Source organism: Heptranchias perlo, chromosome 3 (genome assembly GCF_035084215.1).
Source record: "Heptranchias perlo isolate sHepPer1 chromosome 3, sHepPer1.hap1, whole genome shotgun sequence".
Classification (NCBI taxonomy): Eukaryota; Metazoa; Chordata; class Chondrichthyes; order Hexanchiformes; family Hexanchidae; genus Heptranchias; species Heptranchias perlo.
This window is the reverse complement of record NC_090327.1, coordinates 18,722,000-18,749,649: the sequence shown is the minus strand read 5'-3', so window position 1 is coordinate 18,749,649 and position 27,650 is coordinate 18,722,000. Positions and strand designations below refer to the sequence as shown.

Genomic DNA, 27,650 nt, shown 5'->3' with positions numbered 1-27,650 from the left:
GCCCCTCCCTATCTCCGTAACCTCCTCCAGTCCAACAATCCTCCGAGATCTCTTTGCTCCTCCAATTCCTGCCTCTTGCGCATCCCCGATTTTAATCGCTCCACCATTGGCGGCCGTGCCTTCAGCTGCCTATGCCCTAAGCTCTGCAATTCCCTTCGTAAGCCTCTCCACTTCTCTACCTCTAGCTCCTCCTTTAAGATGCTCCTTAAAACCTACCTCTTTGATCAAGCGTTGGGTCACCTGTCCTATTACCTCCATATATGGCTCGGTGTCAAATTGGGACGTTTTACGATGTTAAAGGCGGTATATAAAAGCAAGTTGTTGTTGTTGTTGGTTGTGAGAGGTCTACATTCACAATGTTGGATCTGGGAGATATACATTCACATTGTTGGTTCCGAGAGATATACATTCACATTGTTGGTTCTGAGAGATATACATTCACATTCTTGGTTCTGAGAGATATACATTCACATTGTTGGTTCTGAGAGATATACATTCACATTGTTGGTTCTGAGAGACAGACATTCACATTGTTGGTTCTGAGAGATATACATTCACATTGTTGGTTCTGAGAGATATACATTCACATTGTTGGTTCTGAGAGATATACATTCACCTCATTACTTCTGGAATACATAAATACCCATTGTTGATGATGAGAGATACACATTCACATTGTTGGTTCTGAGAGATATACATTCCCATTGTTGGTGATGAGAGATATACATTCCCATTGTTCGTGATGAGAGATATACATTCCCATTGTTGATGATGAGAGATATACATTCCCATTGTTCGTGATGAGAGATATACATTCCCATTGTTGACGATGAGAGATATACATTCCCATTGTTGATGATGAGAGATATACATTCCCATTGTTGACGATGAGAGATATACATTCCCATTGTTGATGATGAGAGATATACATTCCCATTGTTGATGATGAGAGATATACATTCACATTGTTGGTGATGAGAGATATACATTCACATTGTTCGTGATGAGAGATATACATTCCCATTGTTGATGATGAGAGATATACATTCACATTGTTGATGATGAGAGATATACATTCCCATTGTTGGTGATGAGAGATATACATTCCCATTGTTGGTGATGAGAGATATACATTCCCATTGTTGGTGATGAGAGATATACATTCCGATTGTTGATGATGAGAGATATACATTCCCATTGTTGATGATGAGAGATATACATTCCCATTGTTGACGATGAGAGATATACATTCCCATTGTTGATGATGAGAGATATGCATTCCCATTGTTGATGATGAGAGATATACATTCACATTGTTGACGATGAGAGATATACATTCCCATTGTTGACGATGAGAGATATACATTCCCATTGTTGATGATGAGAGATGTACATTCCCATTGTTGACGATGAGAGATATACATTCCCATTGTTGTTGATGAGAGATATACATTCCCATTGTTGTTGATGAGAGATATACATTCCCATTGTTGATGATGAGAGATGTACATTCACATTGTTGATGATGAGAGATATACATTCCCATTGTTGATGATGAGAGATGTACATTCCCATTGTTGACGATGAGAGATATACATTCCCATTGTTGTTGATGAGTGATATACATTCCCATTGTTAATGATGAGAGATGTACATTCACATTGTTGATGATGAGAGATGTACATTCCCATTGTTGATGATGAGAGATGTACATTCCCATTGTTGATGATGAGAGATGTACATTCCCATTGTTGATGATGAGAGATGGACATTCACATTGTTGGTGATGAGAGGTCTACATTCACATTGTTGGTGATGAGAGGTCTACATTCACATTGTTGGTGATGAGAGGTCTACATTCACATTGTTGGTGATGAGAGGTCTACATTCCCATTGTTCGTGATGAGAGATATACATTCACATTGTTGATGATGAGAGGTCTACATTCACATTGTTGGTGATGAGAGGTCTACATTCACATTGTTGGTGATGAGAGGTCTACATTCACATTGTTGGTGATGAGAGGTCTACATTCACATTGTTGGTGATGAGAGGTCTACATTCACATTGTTGGTGATGAGAGGTCTACATTCACATTGTTGGTGATGAGAGGTCTACATTCACATTGTTCGTGATGAGAGGTCTCCATTCACATTGTTGCTGATGAGAGGTCTACATTCACATTGTTGGTGATGAGAGGTCTACATTCACATTGTTGGTGATGTGCGGTCTACATTCCCATTGTTGGTGATGAGAGATATACATTCACATTGTTCGTGATGAGAGGTCTACATTCACATTGTTCGTGATGAGAGGTCTACATTCACATTGTTGCTGATGAGAGGTCTACATTCACATTGTTGCTGATGAGAGGTCTACATTCACATTGTTCGTGATGAGAGGTCTACATTCACATTGTTGCTGATGAGAGGTCTACATTCACATTGTTCGTGATGAGAGGTCTACATTCACATTGTTCGTGATGAGAGGTCTACATTCACATTGTTGCTGATGAGAGGTCTACATTCACATTGTTCGTGATGAGAGGTCTACATTCCCATTGTTGCTGATGAGAGGTCTACATTCCCATTGTTGGTGATGAGAGATATACATTCACATTGTTCGTGATGAGAGATATACATTCACATTGTTGCTGATGAGAGGTCTACATTCCCATTGTTGATGATGAGAGGTCTACATTCACATTGTTCGTGATGAGAGGTCTACATTCACATTGTTCGTGATGAGAGGTCTACATTCACATTGTTGCTGATGAGAGGTCTACATTCACACTGCATTCCCTATCTACTGATCCATCCTTCTCACTGGCCACTGTCTGAGGCTGAACCAGACCGTTCGCAACCTCAGCATCCTATTTGACCTTGTGATGAGCTTCCAACCACATATCCGCTCCATCGCCAAGACCGCCTACTTCCTCCTCCGTACATTAGTTCCCGGTCCGGGAATGCCTCGATTTTAAAATTCTCATCCTTGTTTTCAAACTCCTCCATGGCCTCGCCCCTCCCTATCTCCGTAACCTCCTCCAGTCCAACAATCCTCTGAGATCTCTTTGCTCCTCCAATTCCTGCCTCTTGCACATCCCCGATTTTAATCGCTCCACCATTGGCGGCCGTGCCTTCAGCTGCCTATGCCCTGAGCTCTGCAATTCCCTTCGTAAGCCTCTCCACTTCTCTACCTCTAGCTCCTCCTTTAAGATGCTCCTTAAAACCTACCTCTTTGATCAAGCGTTGGGTCACCTGTCCTATTACCTCCATATATGGCTCGGTGTCAAATTGGGACGTTTTACTATGTTAAAGGCGGTATATAAAAGCAAGTTGTTGTTGTTGTTGGTTGTGAGAGGTCTACATTCACAATGTTGGATCTGGGAGATATACATTCATATTCTTGGTTCTGAGAGATATGCATTCCCATTGTTGGTTCTGAGAGATATACATTCACATTCTTGGTTCTGAGCGATATACATTCACATTCTTGGTTCTGAGAGATATACATTCACATTCTTGGTTCTGAGAGATATACATTCACATTGCTTGATCCTGAGAGATATACATTCACATTCTTGGTTCTGAGCGATATACATTCACATTCTTGGTTCTGAGAGATATACATTCACATTGTTGGTTCTCAGAGATATACATTCACCTCATTACTTCTGGAATACATAAATTCCCATTGTTGATGATGAGAGATATACATTCCCATTGTTAGTGATGAGAGATATACATTCCCATTGTTGGTGATGAGAGATATACATTCCCATTGTTGATGATGAGAGATATACATTCACATTGTTGGTGATGAGAGATATACATTCCCATTGTTGATGATGAGAGATATACATTCCCATTGTTGATGATGAGAGATATACATTCCCATTGTTGACGATGAGAGATATACATTCCCATTGTTGATGATGAGAGATGTACATTCCCATTGTTGACGATGAGAGATATACATTCCCATTGTTGTTGATGAGAGATATACATTCCCATTGTTGTTGATGAGAGATATACATTCCCATTGTTAATGATGAGAGATGTACATTCACATTGTTGATGATGAGAGATGTACATTCCCATTGTTGATGATGAGAGATATACATTCACATTGTTGATGATGAGAGATATACATTCCCATTGTTGTTGATGAGAGATATACATTCCCATTGTTGTTGATGAGAGATATACATTCCCATTGTTAATGATGAGAGATGTACATTCACATTGTTGATGATGAGAGATGTACATTCCCATTGTTGATGATGAGAGATATACATTCCCATTGTTGACGATGAGAGATATACATTCCCATTGTTGTTGATGAGAGATATACATTCCCATTGTTAATGATGAGAGATGTACATTCACATTGTTGATGATGAGAGATGTACATTCCCATTGTTGATGATGAGAGATATACATTCACATTGTTGATGATGAGAGATGTATATTCACATTGTTGATGATGAGAGGTCTACATTCACATTGTTGGTGATGAGAGGTCTACATTCATATTGTTAGTGATGAGAGGTCTGCATTCACATTGTTGGTGATGAGAGGTCTACATTCACATTGTTGCTGATGAGAGGTCTACATTCACATTGTTGGTGCTGAGAGGTCTACATTCACATTGTTGGTGATGAGAGGTCTACATTCACATTGTTCGTGATGAGAGGTCTACATTCACATTGTTGCTGATGAGAGGTCTACATTCACATTGTTGGTGATGTGCGGTCTACATTCCCATTGTTGGTGATGAGAGATATAAATTCACATTGTTCGTGATGAGAGGTCTACATTCACATTGTTGCTGATGAGAGGTCTACATTCACATTGTTGGTGATGAGAGATATGCATTCACATTGTTGGTGATGAGAGATATACATTCACATTGTTCGTGATGAGAGGTCTACATTCACATTGTTGCTGATGAGAGGTCTACATTCACACTCCATTCCCTTGCTACCGATGCATCCTTCTCACTGGCCACTGTCTGAGGCTGAACCAGACCGTTCGCAACCTCAGCATCCTATTTGACCTTGTGATGAGCTTCCAACCACATATCCGCTCCATCGCCAAGACCGCCTACTTCCTCCTCCGTACATTAGTTCCTGGTCCGGGAATGCCTCGATTTTAAAATTCTCATCCTTGTTTTCAAACTCCTCCATGGCCTCGCCCCTCCCTATCTCCGTAACCTCCTCCAGTCCAACAATCCTCTGAGATCTCTTTGCTCCTCCAATTCCTGCCTCTTGCACATCCCCGATTTTAATCGCTCCACCATTGGCGGCCGTGCCTTCAGCTGCCTATGCCCTAAGCTCTGCAATTCCCTTCGTAAGCCTCTCCACTTCTCTACCTCTAGCTCCTCCTTTAAGATGCTCCTTAAAACCTACCTCTTTGATCAAGCGTTGGGTCACCTGTCCTATTACCTCCATATATGGCTCGGTGTCAAATTGGGACGTTTTACGATGTTAAAGGCGGTATATAAAAGCAAGTTGTTGTTATTGTTGGTTGTGAGAGGTCTACATTCACAATGTTGGATCTGGGAGATATACATTCATATTCTTGGTTCTGAGAGATATACATTCACATTGTTGGTTCTGAGAGATGTACATTCACATTGCTTGATCCTGAGAGATATACATTCACATTGTTTGTTCTGAGTGATATACATTCACATTCTTGGTTCTGAGAGATATACATTCACATTGTTGGTTCTCAGAGATATGCATTCACATTGTTGGTTCTGAGAGATATACATTCACATTGTTGGTTCTCAGAGATATACATTCACCTCATTACTTCTGGCATACATAAATTCCCATTGTTGACGATGAGAGATATACATTCCCATTGTTGGTGATGAGAGATATGCATTCCCATTGTTGACGATGAGAGATATACATTTCCATTGTTGACGATGAGAGATATACATTCCCATTGTTGGTGATGAGAGATATACATTCCCATTGTTGGTGATGAGAGATATACATTCCCATTGTTGGTGATGAGAGATATACATTCCCATTGTTGATGATGAGAGATGTACATTCCCATTGTTGGTGATGAGATATATACATTCCCATTGTTGATGATGAGATATATACATTCCCATTGTTGATGATGAGAGATATACATTCCCATTGTTGACGATGAGAGGTCTACATTCACATTGTTCGTGATGAGAGGTCTACATTCACACTCCATTCCCTAGCTACCGATCCATCCTTCTCACTGGCCACTGTCGGAGGCTGAACCGGACCGTTCGCAACCTCAGCATCCTATTTGACCTTGTGATGAGCTTCCAACCACATATCCACTCCATCGCCAAGACCTCCTACTTCCTCCTCCGTACATTAGCTCCCGGTCCGGGAATGCCTCGATTTTAAAATTCTGATCCTTGTTTTCAAACCCCGCCATGGGCTCGACCCTCCCTATCTCCGTAACCTCCTCCAGTCCAACAATCCTCCGAGATCTCTTTGCTCCTCCAATTCCTGCCTCTTGCGCATCCCCGATTTTAATCGCTCCACCATTGGCGGCCGTGCCTTCAGCTGCCTATGCCCTAAGCTCTGCAATTCCCTTCGTAAGCCTCTCCACTTCTCTACCTCTAGCTCCTCCTTTAAGATGCTCCTTAAAACCTACCTCTTTGATCAAGCGTTGGGTCACCTGTCCTATTACCTCCATATATGGCTCGGTGTCAAATTGGGACGTTTTACTCTGTTAAAGGCGGTATATAAAAGCAAGTTGTTGTTGTTGTTGGTTGTGAGAGGTCTACATTCACAATGTTGGATCTGGGAGATATACATTCACATTGTTGGTTCTGAGAGATATACATTCACATTGTTGGTTCTGAGCGATATACATTCACATTGTTGGTTCTGAGAGATATACATTCACATTGTTGGTTCTGAGCGATATACATTCACATTGTTGGTTCTGAGAGATATACATTCACATTGTCGGTTCTGTGAGATATACATTCACGTTTTGGAGAAGCAAGGATTAATCAGGGATAGTCAACATGGCTTTGTCAAGGGAAGATCATGTCTGACTAATTTGATTGAATTTTTTGAGTGGGTGACTAGGCGTGTGGATGAGGGTAACGCAGTGGATGTGGTATACATGGATTTCAGTAAGGCCTTCGATAAAGTCCCCCACAGGAGACTGGTCAAGAAGGTACGAGCCCATGGAATCCAGGGTGCCTTGGCACTTTGGATACAAAACTGGCTTAGTGGCAGAAGGCAGAGGGTGATGGTCGAAGGTTGTTTTTGTGACTGGAAGCCTGTGGCCAGTGGGGTACCACAGGGATCAGTGCTGGGTCCCTTGCTGTTTGTGGTCTACATTAATGACTTGGATATGAATGTAAAAGGTATGATCAGTAAGTTCGCTGATGATACAAAAATTGGTAGGGTGGTAAATAGCGAGGAGGATAGCCTCAGTCTGCAGGACGATATAGATGGGTCGGTCAGATGGGCGGAACAGTGGCAAATGAAATTTAACCCGGAAAAGTGCGAGGTGATGCACTTTGGAGGGACTAACAAGGCAAGGGAATACACAATGAATGGGAGGACCCTAGGCAAGACAGAGGGTCAGAGGGATCTTGGTGTGCAAGTTCACAGATCCCTGAAGGCGGCGGAACAGGTAGATAAGGTGGTAAAGAAGGCATATGGGATACTTGCCTTTATTAGCCGAGGCATAGAATATAAGAGCAAGGAGGTTATGATGGAGCTGTATAAAACACTGGTTAGGCCACAGCTGGAGTACTGTGTGCAGTTCTGGTCGCCACACTACAGGAAGGATGTGATCGTTTTGGAGAGGGTGCAGAGGAGATTCACCAGGATGTTACCAGGGCTGGAGCGCTTCAGCTATGAAGAGAGACTGGGAAGATTGGGTTTGTTTTCCTTGGAGCAGAGGAGGCTGAGGGGGGACATGATTGAGGTGTACAAAATTATGAGGGGCACAGATAGGATAGATACTAAGGAGCTTTTTCCCTTCGTTGAGGGTTCTATAACAAGGGGACATAGATTCAAGGTAAAAGGCGGGAGGTTTCGAGGGGATTTGAGAAAGAACTTTTTCACCCAGAGGGTGGTTGGAGTCTGGAACTCACTGCCTGAAAGGGTTGTGGAGGCAGGAACCCTCACAACATTCAAGAAGCATTTGGATGAGCACTTGAAATGCCATAGCATACAAGGCTACGGACCAAATGCTGGAATATGGGATTAGAGTAGACAGGGCTGATGGCGGCGCGGACACGATGGGCCGAAGGGCCTCTATCCGTGCTGTATAACTCTATGACTCTATGACTCTATGACATTGTTGGTTCTGAGCGATATACATTCACATTGTTGGTTCTGAGCCATATACATTCACATTGCTTGATCCTGAGAGATATACATTCACATTCTTGGTTCTGAGAGATATACATTCATATTGCTTGATCCTGAGAGATATACATTCACATTCTTGGTTCTGAGAGATATGCATTCATCCTGTTGGTACTGAGAGATATACATTCACGTTTTTGGTTGTGAGAGGTATACATTCACATTGTTGGTTTCCTTGACATTTAAGTTCCATTATTGATTCTGGGACATATAACTTTCCTTTAGTGATTCTTGGAGGAGGACCTTTCCATTATTGGCCTGGGCTATATACTTTCCTATAATTGGCTGTGGGCCTAGGTTTAACATTTCATTTGAAATATGATCTCTGTGCCAATGCAGCATTCCCTCAGTACCGTATTGAAGTGTTGGCTAGATTATGTGCTCAATTCCTGGCGCGAGTCTTGAACCCACAACCTTATTGTACAACGGCGTAATTATTTTCATCCCAAATGTTTTGCTTTTCATTCCAAAAGAGAAGTGAAAGTTAGTCACAATGCTTGGTTGAAGTCTAATGTCATCTTGTAGGAGACCTTAATGTTTTACAAGTTGTAATATCTTGCACATTGGCATATAAGTGCCACCATAGTCCTGAAGGAGCTTACAGGATTTCTGGAGAAAATGCTGAAGTCTACATTGGCAAGCAAACGAAATTGCAATGATTTAGAAAAAGATTTGGGATTAACAATTGAAAAATCGACACGTTGCTTTATTTAAATTGTGAAATCTATATGATGGAGCAGGACATTACTCGGTTAGAAAGAGTAAGGGAATATGAGGTGTATCAAGAAGTGTGTAGGTGATGCCATGTTGTGTTTTCAAGAAAGTGATTAAAAGTATGAGAAAAAGGGGTGGATGGGGGAAAAGGGAGAAAGTGAAAGAAAAGAGTCTGACTACCTAAGACATAACAAAACTGAAAACATTCTTGTAGGACAGAGCCCTAACTATTAGATATGGTACTGATCCGGGGATCAAAGAAGATCTGCCACTTAGCAATTCCATATATCTAGTTCCATATGTGATCCCTGAATATATAATTAAAATTGTTAAACCTTCATTTCACAGATCCACCTACTCCGATAGCTCCACCTCAGCTTAATTCTGTTGGTGCTACGTACTTATGGATTCAACTTAATGCAAATTCCATTAGTGGAGATGGTCCTATCGTCCAACGGGATATCGATTACCGCAGCACAACTGGGAGTTGGACGGACATACAACCTGTAGACAGCCATCAGTACAAAATTGGGCATTTGGATCCTGACACAGAGTATGAAATTCGAGTGCTGCTCACACGACCTGGGGAAGGCGGAAGGGGAGCTCCTGGCCCGCCTCTAATAATGAGAACAAAATGTGGAGGTAAGACATAGAGGAAAAGGTTGAAATTTGATGATGAATTGGACAGTCAAATGAGGAAAAATTTAACATCGTACTGCATCTTTAACTCCTTGGTTCTTAAATTAGGTCAATGTCGATCAGTCACTTTCTAATCTAATACTCTATACATACTTTTATTACCTGCTCTTCATGGCTCAATATTTACCACACCATGTGGTGTAGCACTGAGCCATACAGACAAGGACAGTCTGAGGTTTGATTACATGGTGAATTGGCTGATCACAGGTGACAACACTGAAGTTGGCATCACTACTCTTGGGCTAATGGGTCACTGTTTCCTGCTGGAAGCAAGTGATTCCTGCTGGAAAGTGCATGGGGGTAATTTTTGCCTTCACTACGTAGGCGGTATGCCAGCGTGGCGGATTGCCCACTAGTTAGAGAAGCCACCTGATTTTTTAATGAAAATTGGGCAGTTTCTTTAACAAACAAGTGGGCATCGCACTTTAGGAAGGATGTGAAGGCCTTAGAGAGGGTGCAGAAAAGATTTACTAGAATGATTCCAGAGATGAGGGACTTCAGAGGATAGACTGGAGAAGCTGGGGTTGTTCTCCTTAGAGCAAAGAAGGTTGAGGGGAGATTTGATAGAGGTGTTCAAAATCATGAGAGGTCAAGACAGAGTAGATAGACAAAAACTGTTCCCATTGGTGGAAGGATTGAGAACAAGAGGACACAGAGTTAAGATGATTGGCAAAAGAGCCAAAAGCGACATGAGGAAAAACTTTTTTACGCAGTGAGTTGTTATGATCTGGAACGCACTGCCTGAGGGGGTGCTGGAGGCAGATTCAGTCGTGGCTTTCAAAGGGAATTAGATAAGTGCTTGAAGGGTAAAAATTTGCAGAGCTACGGGGAAAGGGCGGGTTAGTGGGATAGCTGGATTACTCTTGCAGAGAGCCGGCACGGGCTTTTTTTTTATTCGTTCATGGGATGTGGGCGTTGCTGGCGAGGCCGGCATTTATTGCCCATCCCTAATTGCCCTTGAGAAGGTGGTGGTGAGCCGCCTTCTTGAACCGCTGCAGTCCGTGTGGTGAAGGTTCTCCCACAGTGCTATTAGGCAAGGAGTTCCAGGATTTTGACCCAGTGACAATGAAGGAACGGCGATATATTTCCAAGTCGGGATGGTGTGTGACTTGGAGGGGAACGTGCAGGTGGTGGTGTTCCGATGTACCTGCTGCTCTTGTCCTTCTAGGTGGTAGAGGTCGCGGGTTTGGGAGGTGCTGTCGAAGAAGCCTTGGCGAGTTGCTGCAGTGCATCCTGTGGATGGTACACACTGCAGCCACAGTGCGCCGGTGGTGAAGGGAGTGAATGTTTAGGGTGGTGGATGGGGTGCCAATCAAGTGGGCTGCTTTGTACTGTCGAGCTTCTTGAGTGTTGTTGGAGCTGCACTCATCCAGGCAAGTGGAGAGTATTCCATCACTCTCCTGACTTGTGCCTTGTAGATGGTGGAAAAGCTTTGGGGAGTCAGGAAGTGAGTCACTCGCTGCAGAATACCCAGCCTCTGACCTGCTCTTGTTGCCACAGTATTTATATGGCTGGTCCAGTTAAGTTTCTGGTCAATGGTGACCCCCAGGATGTTGATGGTGGGGGATTCGGTGATGGTAATGCCGTTGAATGTCAAGGGGAGGTGGTTAGACTCTCTCTTGTTGGAGATGGTCATTGCCTGGCACTTGTCTGGCGCGAATGTTACTTGCCATTCATAAGCCCAAGCCTGGATGTTGTCCAGGTCTTGCTGCATGCGGGCTCAGACTGCTTCATTATCTGAGGGGTTGCGAATGGAATTGAACACTGTGCAATCATCAGCGAACATCCCCATTTCTGACCTTATGATGGAGGGAAGGTCATTGATGAAGCAGCTGAAGATGGTTGGGCCTAGGACACTGCCCTGAGGAACTCCTGCAGCAATGTCCTGGGGCTGAGATGATTGGCCTCCAACAACCATTACCATCTTCCTTTGTGCTAGGTATGACTCCAGCCACTGGAGAGTTTTCCCCCTGATTCCCATTGATTTCAATTTTACTAGGGCTCCTTGGTGCTACCCTCAGTCAAATGCTGCCTTGATGTCAAGGGCAGTGACTCTCACCTTACCTCTGGAATTCAGCTCTTTTGTCCATGTTTGGACCAAGGCTGTAATGAGGTCTGGAGCCGAGTGGTCCTGGTGGAATCCAAACTGAGCATCGGTGAGCAGGTTATTGGTGAGTAAGTGCCGCTTGATAGCACTGTCGACGGCACCTTCCATCACTTTGCTGATGATTGAGAGTAGACTGACGGGGCAGTAATTGGCCGGATTTTCTGCAGCATCAGTCAGTGGACGACTGCCCCTTTAAATAGGGCTCCTCCAGCTGACAGCCTATGATGCAGGTGTGCAGTCCGCCCGCTGCGCAGCTTTCCAGCGCGAATCCCAGAAGCCAAGGTAAGTGGCTTCAATTTACTTACGATCGCGTGCCAAACCCACCAATTTCAGTGGGCGCATTACCCATGCGCCCAGTTGACCCCCCACTGCCAACCCGCCTCCCTCCTAATATCAGGCCCTTTGTGTCCATAAGACACGAGAAGAGATAGGAGCTGGAGTAGGCCATTCGGCCCCTCGAGCCTGCTCTGCCATTTAATGAGATCATGGCTGATCTGATTTTTACCTCAACTCCACTTTCTCGCCTTTTCCCCATATCCTATGACTCCCTTGCTGATCAAAAATTTGTCTAACGCAGCCTTGAATGTATTCAATGACTCAGCCTCCACAGCTTTTTGGGGTAAAGAATTCCAAAGATTCACGACCCTCTGGGAGAAGAAATTCCTCCTCATTTCCATCTTAAATGGGCGACCCCTTATTCTGAGACTATGCCCCTAGTTTTAGATTCCCCCATGAGGGGTAACATCCTCTCAGCATCTCCCTATCAGAATCTTGTATCTTTCAATAAGATCTCCTCTCATTCTTCTAAACTCCAATGAGTACAGACCCAACCTGTTCAATCTTTCCTCATAAGACAACCCTTCCATACCCAGAATCAACCTAGTGAACCTTCTCTGAACTGCCTCCAATGCAAGTATGTCCTTCCTTAAATAACGGGGCCAGAACTGTACGCAGTACTCCAGGTGTGGTCTCACCAGCACCCTGTACAGTTGTAGCATGACTTCCCTGCTTTTATACTCCATCCCCCTCGAAATAAAGGCCAATATTCTGTTTGCCTTACGGATTACCTGCTGCACCTGTATGTTGACTTTTTGTGTTTCATGTACGAGGACACCCAGATCCCTCTGTACCGCAGCATTTTGTAGTATTTCTCCATTCAAATAATATTTTGCTTTTTTATTTTTCCTCCCAAAGTGGATGACTTCACATTTTCCCACATTATATTCCATCTGCCAAATTTTTGCCCATTCACTTAACCTGTCAATATCCATTTGCAGACACTTTGGGCTCGATTTTAGGGTCGGGTTTCCTGCGGGTTTCCAGCGGGGGGGCCCCGAAAATCCCGATATGAGGTCACGTGACCGGATCGCGCCGCGATCCCGACCACTTCCGGGTTCCCCGATGACGTGCGTGGCTGCGTGCGTGGCCCACGCTGGTGGGAATCCCGCAGGCAATTAAAGCCAGCGGGGTTCCACTTGAGAGTACTTACCTTGCTTGTTGAGGTCAGTTAATGAGCTGAATCAGCTGTCAAAAGAGGAAGTGTGGGATTTGACCTGCATCGCAGACTGTTTCACACACTGGGGGAAACAGTCTCTCTCCAACCAGGCGTGTTGCAGCCAGCAGCCTGTGGCAGCTGCCAAGGTGCACTCCACGGGGGAGAGCCCTCACCCACGCAGGAGGCCACCGCGTCACATAGGGCAACCCCTGCCCCCCACCACCCCCCGCCAAGCCAGAGGACAGACCGACACGAAACCGCAGCCCCAGTCCGAGGAACCACCCACCTACCCTGCACAACCCCTCAGACCAACACCTGCCAGATGGGTGGTGCGTGGACACCCTCGGAGGACGAACAGCATGACCAGCCCCAGCAGCCTCGCAGTCCACGCCGTCCGCCTCGGAGACGTGGAGCCCCCCAACACGGTGTTGTTGCACGCCCACCTGCACAGCAGGAGGGAGGGCTACCGCAGAGAGAGACGCATCGCAGAGGGCACTACCCTCGCCACATGGTCCACAGACCGAGGCGAAGCTCCTCGGACCTCTCCGAGCAGCAGTGCACACGGAGGCGCAGATTCGCTCGACATGTAGTCGTGGAGATCTGCAGGCTCTTTCATGCCGAGCTGCTCCTGGCTGGCCCCTGCACCACGTGCTTACCTGTCGCTGCCAAAGTCACCACTGCCCTCCACACCTTCTCCTCCGCATCCTTCCAGGGTGCAGCCGGCTACACCGCCGATGTCTCTCAGTGGTCTGCGCGGAAGAGCCCTGCAAATACACCTGCACCTACTCTGCAGTAACACGATGGGTGGCATCAGTGGTGGGTCCTCATAGTGATACCCAGGAGCGGGCATTATTGAACACAACAGACAGGATTCGTGGAGACATGGCAGTGGTGGTGCCAATATAATGTGTGCTGTTTGTTGCTCTGAAATTCAATATAGGTAACACCCATGGCAAACCCTCCGACACCCTTGTGCACCCACTTCATGCTCACGAAACATTTGCCTTACGCTGCCTACTACACATATGTGATGCATGCCCTGTGGCTGCAGCACAGGTGGTGGCAGGTTGAGTGAGGCTGGCCGTGAGGGAGATGCACGAGAGGGTGAGTATGGGATAGAGCCATGAGATTGTATGAGGATTGGGTCGCGTGTTAGTGGCAGGATGAGTACTGGCGAGGTGAGTCGGTGGAGGTAAGATGAGGATGGGGTTTGAGTGGGTATGAGGGGTGATGTGACAGAATAGTGTTGGCGGTGCCGAAGGAGATTTGGGGTTGGGGCAGTGTTGTGGCAGATGGAGTGTAGGGGAAAGACTTCGTGTTCTCACTGTAGCTGACCTACTGAGATCATTGCAGCGCCTCCTGCACTGTATGCAGGTGGGCGATATGTTCGTTGCGCAGGTGACCCCCTCTGCCACCTCGAGTCAGGCCTTCTTGGTGGCAGAGGCTGGCCGCTTCCTCCCGCCCGCCGGGTGGAAGATCTCTGTCTTCACCCTCCTCCTCACCCCATCTGATGATACCTGGGGTGAGGCATCATTAAACTGGGAGCAGCCTTCCCCCTGGGCTGCTCCATGCTGTAATTTGTTCCATTGGTTGCAGCATCTGTCAGTGGTGGACTGCCCCTTTAACTAGAGAGCCTCCAGCTGACAGATCGTACTGCGCATGCGCAGCCCGCCCGACGTGCAGACCAGCAGCGTGGACCCCGGAGGAGCAGGTAATTGATTCCTATTAGTGTGTTGCCTGCTACGATCGCGCGGGCAACCCACTAATTTCACCGAGCGTGTTGACCACGCTCCCGAAACCCAACCCGCCGGAAACCCGCAGGCCTGGTAAAATCGAGCCCTTTGTGTCCTCCTCGCAATTTGCTTTTCCACCTATCTGTATCATCAGCAAATTTGGCCACAAGACACTCTGTTCCTTCATCCAAGTCATTGATATATATTGTAAATAGTTGAGGCCCCAGCACTGATCCCTGCAGCACCCAACTAGTTACAGATTGCCATTTTGAAAATGACCATTTTATCCCGACTCTTTGTTTTCTGTTAGTTAGCCAATCCTCTGTCCATGCCAGTATATTACCCCCAACACCAGGAGCTCTTATCTTGTGCAGTAATCTTTTATGTGGCACCTTATCGAATGCCTTTTGGAAATCCAAATATACTGCATCCATTGGTTCCCCTTTATCCACCCTGCCCGTTACTTCCTCAAAGAAGTCTAATAAATTTGTCAGACATGATTTCCCCTTGATAAAACCACGTTGACTCTCCTTGATTGTATTTTGAGTCTCCAAATGTCCTGCTGCTACTTCCTTAATAATGGATTCTAGCATTTTCCCAATGACAGATGTTAGGCTAACTGGTCTATAGTTACCTGCTTTCTGTCTCACTCCCTTCTTGAATAGGGGTGTTACGCTTGGGGTTTTCCAATCCGCTGGGACCTTTCCAGAATCTAGTGAATTCTGGAAGATTACAGCCAATGCATCCACTATCTCTGTAGCCATTTGCTTTAAGACCCTTGGATGCAAGCCATCAGGTCCAGGAGACTTATCAGCCTTTAGACCCATTAGTTTACCTAGTACTTTTTCTCTCGTGATAGTGAGTCCTCCTCACAGCTTACTTTCCCACCTAGCTTTGTATTGTCAGCAAACTTGAATACATTACACTCGGTCCCTTCATCTAAGTCATTGATATAGATTGTAGACAGCTGAGGCCCGAGCAATGATCCTTGTGGCACTCCACCAGTTACCTGGTGGAGTGCCGCAAGGATCCTGAGAGCGATCCGTTTATCCCTACTTTCTCTTTTTTGTCCTTTAACCAATCCTCTATCCATGCTGATATATTACCCCCAAGCCCATGAGCCCTTACCTTGTGTAACAACCTTTTATGTGGCACCTTATCGAAAGTATTTTGAAAATCCAAATATACTACATCCACTGGTTCCCCTTTATCTACCCTGGTAGTTACATCCTCAAAAAACTCAAATAAATTTGTCAAACACCATTTCCCTTTCATAAAAACATGTTGACTCTGTCTAATCATATTATGATTTTCTAAGTGCCCTGTTACCACTTCCTTAATAATGGATTCCAGCATTTTCCCGACGACCGATATCAGGTAACTGGCCTGTCGTTCCATGTTTTCTTTCTCCCTCCCTTCTTGAATAGCAGGGTTACATTTGCTACCTTCCAATCCACTGGGACCGTTCCAGAATCTAGAGAATTTTGGAAGATTATAGTCAATGCATTCATTATCTCTGCAGCCACTTCTTTTAGAACCCTCGGATGTAGGCCATCAGGTCCAGGGGATTTGTTGGCTTTTAGTCCCATTAGTTTGTCCAGTATTTTTTCTCTAGTGATATTAATTGTTTTAAGTTCCTCACTCTCATTTACCACTTAGTTCCCCACTATTTTTGGTATGCTTTTTGTGTCTTGTACTGTGAAGACAAATACAAAACATTTGTTTAACACATCTGCCATTTCCTGATTCCCCATTATAATTTCTCCTGTTTCAGCTTCTACAGGACCAATGTTTACTTTTGCTACTCTCTTCCTTTTTACATAATTGTAGAAGCTCTTACAATCCATTTTTATATTTCTTGCTAGTTTACTTTCATATTCTATTTTCTACTTTTTTATCAATTTTTTGGTCGTCCTTTGTTGGTTTCTAAAACTCTCCCAATCCTCAGGCTTATTACTCTTCTTGGCAGCATTATAGGCCTCTTCTTTCAATCTAATACTCTCCTTAACTTCTTTAGTTAGTCACGGGTGGATCATTCTTCCCGTGGAGTTTTTATTTCTCAATGGAATGTATTTTTGTTGAGAATATTGAAATAGTTCTTTAAATATTTGCCATTGCTTTTCAACTGTCAAACCCTTTAATTTAATTTCCCAATCTACCTTTGACAATTCGCCCCTCATACCTATGTAATTGGCTTTATTTAAGTTTAAGACTCTAGTTTCTGACTTAAGTACGTTACTTTCAAACTCAATGTGAAATTCTATCATATTATGATCACTCTTCCCCAGAGGTTCTTTTACTGTGAGATTACCAATTAACCCAATCTCATTACACAATACAAGATCTAAAATAGCCTGTTCCTTGGTTGGTTCCATGACGTATTACTCTAGGAAACCACCCCAAATACATTCCATGAACTCGTCTTCCAAACTACCTTTGCCAATTTGATTTGCCCAGTCTATATGCAGATTAAAGTCCACCATGATTACTGCATTACCTTTGTTACAAGCTCCTATCATTTCATGATTAATAATTAATAAGATAGTGAGCAGATATTTAGCTGAAATGAGATAGCAGTTTCCCACCTTTTTATACGCAGATGCACTTATCAGTTGCCTAAGTAATCAATGAGATATTGAAAATAAGTGCTTTATTATTTTCCTGAATCTGGATTAATTGCTCAAATGTGTACAACATGGCTGGCTCCATATACACAATGCTGTACAGTATGGCTGGCTCCATGTATACAATGTTGTATAATATGGCCAGATCCATATACACAATGGCTGGCTCCATGTGTACAGTGCTATACAGTATGGCTGGCTGTGTGTATACAGCACTGTACAGTATGGCTGGCTGTGTGTATACAGCATTGTACAGTATGGCTGGCTGTGTGTATACAGCATTGTACAGTATGGCTGGCTCCGTGTATACAGTGCTGTACAGTATGGCCGGCTCCGTGTATGCAGAGCTGTAGAGTATGGCTGGCTACATGTATACAGTGTTGTACAACGCTGCAGGCTTCATATACAGTGTTGAATAACACACGTGGCTCCATATATACAGTGCTGTATAACATGGCTAGCTCCATATACAAGGTGCTGTACAACATTGCTGGTTTTATATATGCAATGCTGAGCAACAAGTCCGACTTCATATATACAGTGCTGTAAAACACAAGTGGCTCCATCAAACAACAAATGATTTAATTTGCGATCAATTCATTTGGATCCTTTAATTATTCATATATCCTTATTCAGCAGACTCCGAAGGAACATATTTATTTATTAGTCAAATCGGCAGTGCTCTATTACATTGAGTTGAGCCATTTCATTGTTGATGCTTAAAATATTTAACTCGACAATGATGCTAATGTGATGTGCCTGTGAGATATTTACACTCTTCATTATTGTGGTCAAGCATACAATCTTTGCAGGCTGTTGCTGATGCTGGTCCTTTTGTATCAAATGTTGTAACTGGGCAAACTTGTGTGACAGGATCAATGTCCTTTATTAACATTGACTGTATGAAGTGACTGTAAGAGCTGCTACAATTGGCTTCAGTGCTGTGGATTCAGGATTGGGAAAAAGTTCGCCAATGTTTGTACTCTTGATTGCCCTGCCACCTTCAAAGATTTGTGACTATGCACCCCCAGGTCCCTCTGCTCTTGCGCCCCCCTCAAAATAGTACCATTTAGATTATACAACCTCTCCATGTTATTCCTCCAAAAGTGCATCACTTCACGCTTATCCGCATTAAACTAATCTGCCATGTATCTGCCCATTTCATCAGTTTGTCTATGTCCTCCTGAAGTCTGCTACGATCATTCTCACTATTTACTACATTGCCAAATTTTGTATCATCCGCAAACTTCAAAATTTTACTCCCTATACCCAAGTCCAGGTTATTTATATATAACAAGAAAAGCAATGGTCCAATACCGACCTCTGGGGAATTTCACTGCATACTTCACTCCAGTCAGAAAAACATCCATTCACCACTATTCTCTGCCTCCTATCCCTTAGCCAATTACATACCCAAGTTACTACTGTCCCTTTAATACAATGTGCTTCAATTTTCCAAATAAGTCTATTAGGTGCTACTTTATCAAATGCCTTTTGAAAGTCCATATATACAAACCTACTGCACAACATTCATCAACCCTCTCTGTTACTTCATCAAAGAACTCAATCAGGTTAGTCAGTCACAATTTGCCTTTAACAAATCCGTGCTGGCTGTCCCTTATTAACTTCTCCAAGTGAGAATTAATTTTGTCCTTGACAATGGTCTCTTGTAGTTATTCTATCACTGACATTAGGCTGACTGGTCTGTAGTTACCAAGTTTATCCCTCCCCTTTTTTGAACAGGGGTGTAACATTCGCAATCCTCCAATCCTCTGGCACCACTCCCATATCCAAGGATGATTGAAAGATTGTAGTTGGAGCTTCTGCTATCTCCACCCAAGCTTCCCTCAGCAACCTTGGATGCATCCCATCTGGAACCCGTGACTTGTTAACTTTGAACGATGCCAACCCATTTCGCACCTCCTTTCGATCTATTTTTATCCTATCCAATGTCTCTGCTTTCCCCTCCTCGACTGCAACATTAACTTCATCCTCTTCTTTTGTGAAGACAGATGCGAAGTACTCATTCAGTACCTCAGTCATGCCCTCTGCCTCCACAAGAAGATTTCCTTTTGTGTCCCTAATTGGCCCCACCATTCCGTTACTTTTTATATGTTTATAAAAGATTTTTGGGTTCCCTTTTATGTTACCTGCTAAACTTTTCTCATACTCTCTCTTTGCCCTTCTTATATCCTTTTCAATTTCCCCCTGCACTCTCTGTATTCTGCCTGGTTTTTGACTGTCATAAACCTCCTTTTTCTGTTTTATTTTAACCTCTATTTCCTTTGACATCCAGGGAGCTCTAGCTTTGGATGCTCCATCTTTCCTCCTTATGGGAATATGCTTGATTTGTATCCAAACTATCTCCGCCTTGAAGGCCTGCCATTGCTCATTTACTGTTTTCTTGGCCAGTCTTTGTTTCTAGTCCACCCTTCTGAAATTGGCTCTCTTCCAGTTGGGTATTTTTACCTTTGATTTTTCTTTGTCCTTTTCCATAACTACTTTAAACCAATTATATTATGATCACTATTACCCAGATGTCCTCCCACTGAATCATACTCCTTGATTCCCCAGAACTAGATCCAGCACTGCCTCCTTCCTCGTTGGGCTAGAAACAAACTGATTAAGAAAGTTCTCCTGTACACAATTTAGGAATTCTTCACCCTCCTTGCCCTATAGTCTGTTTTTTTCCCCAGTTTGTATTAGGGTAATTGAAGTCCCCTTTTCTAACTGCTCTATTATTTTTACATTTCTCTGAAATTTGCCTACACATTTGTTCCTCTATCTCCTTCTCACTATTTGGGAGTCTATAGTAAACACCCAGCAATGTAACAGCTCCTTATCTGTTCATTACCTCTAATTAGATTCAGTCCTTGAACTTTATATCATCCCTCTGTAGAACTGTAATATTATCCTTGATCAATACTGCCACCCTCACCCCGTCCTGTCTTTTTTCCTTCCCTATCCCTCCCGAAAACATTGTAGCCATGAATGTTTAGTTCCCATTCCTGCCCATTTTTAAGCCAGGTCTCCATTATAACCATTATATCATAACCCCATGTGGCAGCTTGTGCCTGGAGCTCATCAACCTTATTTGTAACATTCCTCGCATTAACACACATGCATTCCAACACCATGCCAGTCGGCGTTTCTTTTCTCTTGCATCTAATTGCTCCTCTTTTTACACTATTGTTTGTTCTGTTGTTGTTTTCCCTTCCAGTCTCTCTTACAGAATGTGTAAACAGAGAGTGAGATGAAGAGACAGAGGGAGAGAGAGAGAGAGAGAGAGACTGTTCTCTCATGCTAATGTTGGTTCAATTTTTGAATAATAACAGTTTAATTTTAAAGCCAATTAATTATCTCACCTGTGTTTCGGTGATGGTTGGAAAAAGTAAATGTTTTAATTCCTCACAGTTGTGCTAACGCCTATGGGAGAGGAAGAGAGAGAGCGAGAATCAAAGAATCATAGAATCATAGAAAATTTACGGCACAGAAGGAGGCCATTTGGCCCACCGTGTCTGTGCCGGTTGAAATACTTTCCAGCACTTGGTCCATAGCCTTGTAGGTTATGGCACTTCAAGTGTATATCCAAGTATTTTTTTAATGTGATGAGGGTTTCTGCCTCTACCACCCTTTCATGATGTGGAGATGCCGGTGATGGACTGGGGTTGACAATTGTAAACAATTTTACAACACCAAGTTATAGTCCAGCAATTTTATTTTAAATTCACAAGCTTTCGGAGGCTTCCTCCTTCCTCAGGTGAACAATGTGGAAGGAGGAAGCCACATTGTTCACCTGAGGAAGGAGGAAGCCTCCGAAAGCTTGTGAATTTAAAATAAAATTGCTGGACTATAACTTGGTGTTGTAAAATTGTTTACAATTACCACCCTTTCAGGCAGTGAGTTCCAGACCCCCACCACCCTCTGGGTGAAAAAACTTTTCTTCAGCTCCCCTCTCATCCTTCTACCAATTACTTTAAATCTGTGCCCCCTGATTATTGACCTCTCTGCTAAGGGAAGTAGGTCCTTCCTATCCACTCTATCTAAGCCCCTCATAATTTTATACTCCTCAATTAAATCACCCCTCAGCCTCCTCTGTTCCAAAGAAAACAACCCCAGCCTATCCAATCTTTCCTCATATCTAAAATTCTCCAGTCCTGGCAACATTTTTGTAAATCTCCTCTGTACCCTCTCCAGTGCAATCACATCTTTCCTGTAATGTGGTGACCAAACTGTATGCAGTACTCAAACTGTGGCCGAATTAGTGTTTTATACAATTCTAGCATAACCTCCCTGCTCTTATACTCTATGCCTCGGCTAATAAAGGAAAGTATCCTGTATGACTTCTTAACCACCTTATCTATCTGTTCCTCTACATCTCTCAGTATCCTCCCATTTATTGTGTATTCCCTTGCCTTATTTGACCTCCCCAAATGCATTACCTCACACTTCTCTGGATTGAATTCCATTTGCCACTTTTCTGCCCACCTGACCAGTCCATTGATATCTTCCTGCAGTCTACAGCTTTCCTCCTCACTATCAACCACACGGCCAATTTTTGTATCATCTGCAAACTTCTTAATCATGCCCCCTACATTTAAGTCTAAATCATTATTATATACCACAAAAAGCAAGGGACCTAGTACTGGCCCATAGGCGAGGAACTCTGGCACGACTTTCCCATTTCAGGGAGGCACTAGATTCACCCTGTCTCCAGGCTCCAATCCTGGCCTAGACAGTCCCTTTCCCCTAGTGGGGCCCACTTCCGCCCTTCAGGAGACCATTACACCTCTTTTCACCCACCTTTCCAGATCTATGTTGGACCCTTTTGAGGCCAAGAAGATGCGAACTCCCAATATGGGGAGATCCTGCCTTCAGCCTTGCTCCCTTTGCCTCATTGGCCCTGTTTGGGCTGGGCAGAAGGTTCTGCCTCCTAATGAAGACCACAAGAAAATCGTGTGGAAATCTAGAACCTGACTTATTTGGGTTCCAGAAGATTTTGCAGCCATTCTGGCAGACTCCCAATGAAGTCCGCGATCGGCGGGTGGGCAGGGGGAGGAGGAGCCGAGGACAGGGGACACGCAAGGTATCCTTGTGGGGTCAGGAGGAGCACTCCTGCTCCTCCTAGCCGACAAGAAATCTTTAAAAATTTTGGGAAAGGGACTTATCCGGGCCTGGATCCTTGCTGCTGCCAGCTTTTGCCGGAGACCCTAGGGGCTGCAGACAGGCCTACGGATAAAAGCTGATCAGGAGTTGATGGGATGTGGAGGAAATCTTTATAAATCACTGGTTAGGCCTCAGCTGGAATGTTGTGTCCAATTTTAGGCACCACACTTTAGGAAGGCCTTGGAGAGGGTGCAGAGGAGATTTACTAGAATGGTGCCAGGGATAATGGACTTCAGTTATGTAGAGGCACTGGAAAAGCAGGAATTGTTCTCCTTTGAGTAGAGAAGGTTAAGGGGAGATTTAATAGAGGTGTTCAAAATTATGATGGGTTTTGATAGAGTACATAGGGAGAAACTGTTTCCACTGGCAGAAGAGTCAGTAACCAGAGGATACAGTTTTAAGATAATTGGCAAAAGAACCAGTGGGGAGATGAGGAGAATTTTTTTACGCAGCAAGTTGTTATGATCTGGAATGGTGGTGGAAGCAGATTCAATAATAACTTTCAAAAGGGAATTGGATAAATACTTGAAAAGGAAAAATTTGCAGGGCTATCGGGAAAGAGCAGTAGAGTGGGACTAATTGGACAGCTCTTTCAAAGAGCCAGCGCAGGCACGAAGGGCCGAATGGACTCTTTCTGTGCTGTACAATTCTATAGTTCTATGAGTGCGGGTTGGGAGTAGCTAGAAATGTGGGAAAGAGTGGCCCGACGACATCCAGGAACACGGAAAAGTGTTGCTGAGGTGCTCCAACTACGTTATTGGCCCAAATGAAATAAACAGCAGGAACCCAATGCGTTGGCTCTCGACCTCCTTTGCACTCGCTGCCTTCCATTGGAGCACACAAGGACACGAGTGACTTAGTACCATAATGGGGAGTGCACATAGCAATTGAGCTGTCAGGGGAGCGCTGACTTGGGTTTTTTTTGGTCAGTGTAATCCTTATTATTTCGATACCGATGTAAACGTATTGTTAACCTCTTGAGTTAGGTTTAAAGGCCTAGGAAAATTGAACAAAGCACAATTCAGAAAACCCTTTGGTATTAGGATAAAGATTGCTTGTCGCGCATCATTACAGATTTCATTTTTGTTTATAAACTTCAGCTGTACGAAGCAGACATTGGTCATCGAGCAGCACGTGATGTGTTAATAATTGGCTTGAGGGGCTGTGTAATGCTGATAAGGTAATGGTAAAGCAATTAAATTGGCTAGGAGTAAAATGCTGCCATGCTCAATAGTAGTTGTGTGGAATCTGTAGCAGCAGTCATTTATGAAGAGAATCATTGCACCTGTTTAATTACAGTGATAATTGTACACTTTAAGCTGCTCGCCTTAGGGTCCTGCAAACCACATTTAAACTGAGAACACAACCTATCAGACAGTTAATAACCTTAATGGTTCTCAACAGTGTTTGGATAATGTGGCATTTGCAGCTGGAAGAGAGTACTGCACACTGATAGTGTAGGGCCAATGCTATGTATCTCCCCATCCCCCTTGAAATATGCCTCAATAATTGTTATGCAAAGAAATTACACCAAATTGGTTTCAAATTACAGAAGATGTGTAATAACAGGTTGTGACACTAATGTGTAAATGTGTTTTATTGTCTCTGCGTCTCTTTGATATCAAATTCAATGGCACATGTTCCTTTTTGATAATGGAAGTTGGCAGCCCAGTAATTAACCATTTAAAGTTTTAAAAAAAGTTGTAATATTTTAGGACAGGAGTCTTATGTAAAATATGGATGTCAGATAATAATAGTATATTCCAGGAAAACTGCACAAATGCTATTTTACACTGAAAAATAAAGCGAGGGAACAATTTTCAATTTGGTGCAGTACATATGCCAATACTAATAGGTTTTTGGGTTCATTGACATAGGGTCCACTCCAGTGATGATTGGACTTTTGCCTGAATTCTAAAGGCAATGCGTGGGAGCAAACTGGGATTTATGTAATCCCTGATGGGCCTGCAAGAAATATGTCTTAAAGTGAGGAGCACATTCACTTTCACCTTGCTCCTGCTAGCAGCACACTGTGTTCCTCATTAGCCATTAGATGCAAGGTGATTGCATTGACTCAGGCAGTGATCTCCCTCCATGCAGCTACCAGAGGCCTTCAGCCCCAAATATGGCCACCCTCCCATGGCACACTTCTTACAGCTTCCAACTCCCAAATATCAAAAAGAGCTGTGTTGCCCACATCGCCACTGTGCCATTGTGATCAATTACTTCACTTTTCTCAACCACCACCATTTCCCCTTCTATGGCGAACTGCAGCCCTTTAAAAGCTGCTCCCATGTCGGATTTTGTGATCCCCACCAGGTGTACTGGACTGTCAAACTCTCTCGGCCAGCTTTGCCTTGGCTTGTAGTCTAATCGACTGAGGGGTGGGATGCAGATTGCATAACTCGGTGCAGCCCGCTGCCTGAGCTACAGGTGAAGGTGTGCCTGAGGTTTGGGCCAACAGAACACCACTAATGTCAGGATCGCAACATTGAGGCTGTACATCTCAGAGCAATTAATAAAGGGGAGAGATGGATACGTGGCAGGAAGTGAAGGAATTTACTGACGGGGACCAAAAGCACAGTTGAAGATATGGGGCAAGTCTTTTGTCTTCATCTCCTGGTTTTCATTCCATTGATTTTAATGAAATGAAAATAAAGCTGGTTCTGTAAAGGGCGGGCGAGCTGCTCCACCAGATTACTGCCCGTGCAGTGAAGATGAAAATCTACCCCATGCTGCTTAGGAGGCTTTTGAAGGCAGCGAGAGAGACAGAAAGACAGAGGACGGGGCGTAGTGAGTAGCAGGTCAGCATCTGATGATTGAGTGGAGGAAGGAGCAGTAATCCAGAATCGGAAGAATGAATGGTGCAGGCTGAAACATATGGCTGGAGAAGATTACCCAAGTAGGCTATTATCATCCTCACTGCAACAAAGAACGATAGGAACCTGTCATTCGCGATGAACACTGCAACAATGTGGACTGACATCTCGCAACTCCTAACACCTGGCTTGTCACTTTTTAGTCTCTCAGTGGCATCAGCTGCAGAAGAAAGCAATATGAGAGCAGCATATGGCGGCACTAAATGTGTTTGATTACAATACTAAATGATGGACAACAGTGTAGTAAAACATTTAATGCAGAATGTTTTAAAAAATGGAGCGTGGTGTAATCATAATGATAACATGATGAGGTGGCCAGAGAAAATGCCAGCATTTGTTAGCTGCTAGAATAAACAGTGACTGCTGGCCATCTGCTAAGATTTACAAAATGCGATAGTCTGAGCAATTCTGAACAATTAAGATTCACTGTGCTTGTTAAAATACATCGTAATTTTTTAAATTCAGCTGCTGGTGATTGTTAAATTGAATACTTTGTATAAAATAAGTGAAAAAGGTAATCCAGGGAGTGTAACGTCAAAATATTCTTTATGCGTATGAAAAGACACAATGAGACCAGTTTTCAAACATTTGTGGAAATATCACTGGTTAGCTGCTTTCAGCTCTTGATCCAAATCGGAAATTGGATGATTTTTAGTGCAGTGCACTGTTACTGTTTTAGCACCTTTTCTAGCAGCTGTGAATATTAAACAAAATGTGAATATTGGAGGTCTGAAATAAAAACAGGGAAAAATGCAGAAATGCAGAGGAGGTCAAACAGCATCGGCAAGAGAAAATACAGGTTGCTTCAGGTGGGACAATGGACCAGTTAAATTGTGATTGTTAAAGAAAAGCAATACTGATTTTTCTGAAGATAGATGTATGATTTCCTTTGCTGGAAATTACACCAAGGATTTTTTAAACTGCAGTATATAAACTGGCCATAGAAATTCCCTAAAACCTACCTCTTTGACCAAACTTTCGGTCACATGTTCTAATACCTCCTTATGTGGCTCGGTGTCAAATTTCATCTGATAACGTTCCTGTGCTGCACCATGGGACGTTTTACTACATTAAAGGTGCTTTTTTATGCAAGTTGCTGTTGTAATAAAGCAGAAATTAGCTCTACAACATCCTGAACTGTATGGGATACAGTATATGAGTAATTTGAGACATGACATGTAGTAAATGTGGCAAGTGTAGTGGGAGGAAAAAGGTGACTTTGGACCTATGGTTCCCAAAGCTCTCCACCACTGGAGTTTTCTTCGTGTCATTACTGGGTCTGTTGTAAACTAATTGGTAGAGATTGATTGCCATGATTAGTCAACAAATCCATTATCATTATATCATGTGACTACCTGAATGGTAGAAGGCAAACTAGATGGACCAGGGTCTTTCCTCGTTTAGCAATTCCTATGATCCTGAATGCACTGACTGCCATTGGGAATCTCACCACATGGCCATTATTCACATGGGAACTTGACGGAGAATGTCAGGAGGCTGTCTGTTCATGGAGTTTTACAGGCAAGTCCAATTGTGTCCTCACACTGTCTCCATAGTTGTGTGCACCCAAAGTGTGGCAATCAGGATCTAGAGCCCAAGACAATTGTCTCCTCACAACCCCACAAGCTCTTCTTCTCCCCCTCCCCACTCCCGCATATTCTTATGTCAGTATTCCTTGGAGGGTGCAGGAGCCCTCAATTTTATATTAATATTAATAATATAAAATTAATATTAATTAATTAATCCAATTACTGTGTGCTGATAAATCTAACTTTACTTTCTATCAATTTACATAAGGTTAGTTACTGCAGTAACTTAAATCAGAACTTCAG

At 43.6% G+C, this 27,650-nt stretch overlaps 1 protein-coding gene across 3 annotated transcripts in view; it reads left to right on the top strand.

The window, feature by feature from the left end:
- The window catches only part of LOC137310786 (receptor-type tyrosine-protein phosphatase mu-like), a 797,377-nt gene that overhangs the window by 348,234 nt on the left and 421,493 nt on the right, over positions 1-27,650 (top strand). For all 3 annotated transcript variants that reach the window (XM_067978407.1, XM_067978404.1, XM_067978408.1), the window contains exon 7: positions 9,464-9,757. In XM_067978407.1, coding sequence (XP_067834508.1) covers positions 9,464-9,757 — 294 coding nt within the window. The remainder of the gene's footprint in view (positions 1-9,463; positions 9,758-27,650) is intronic.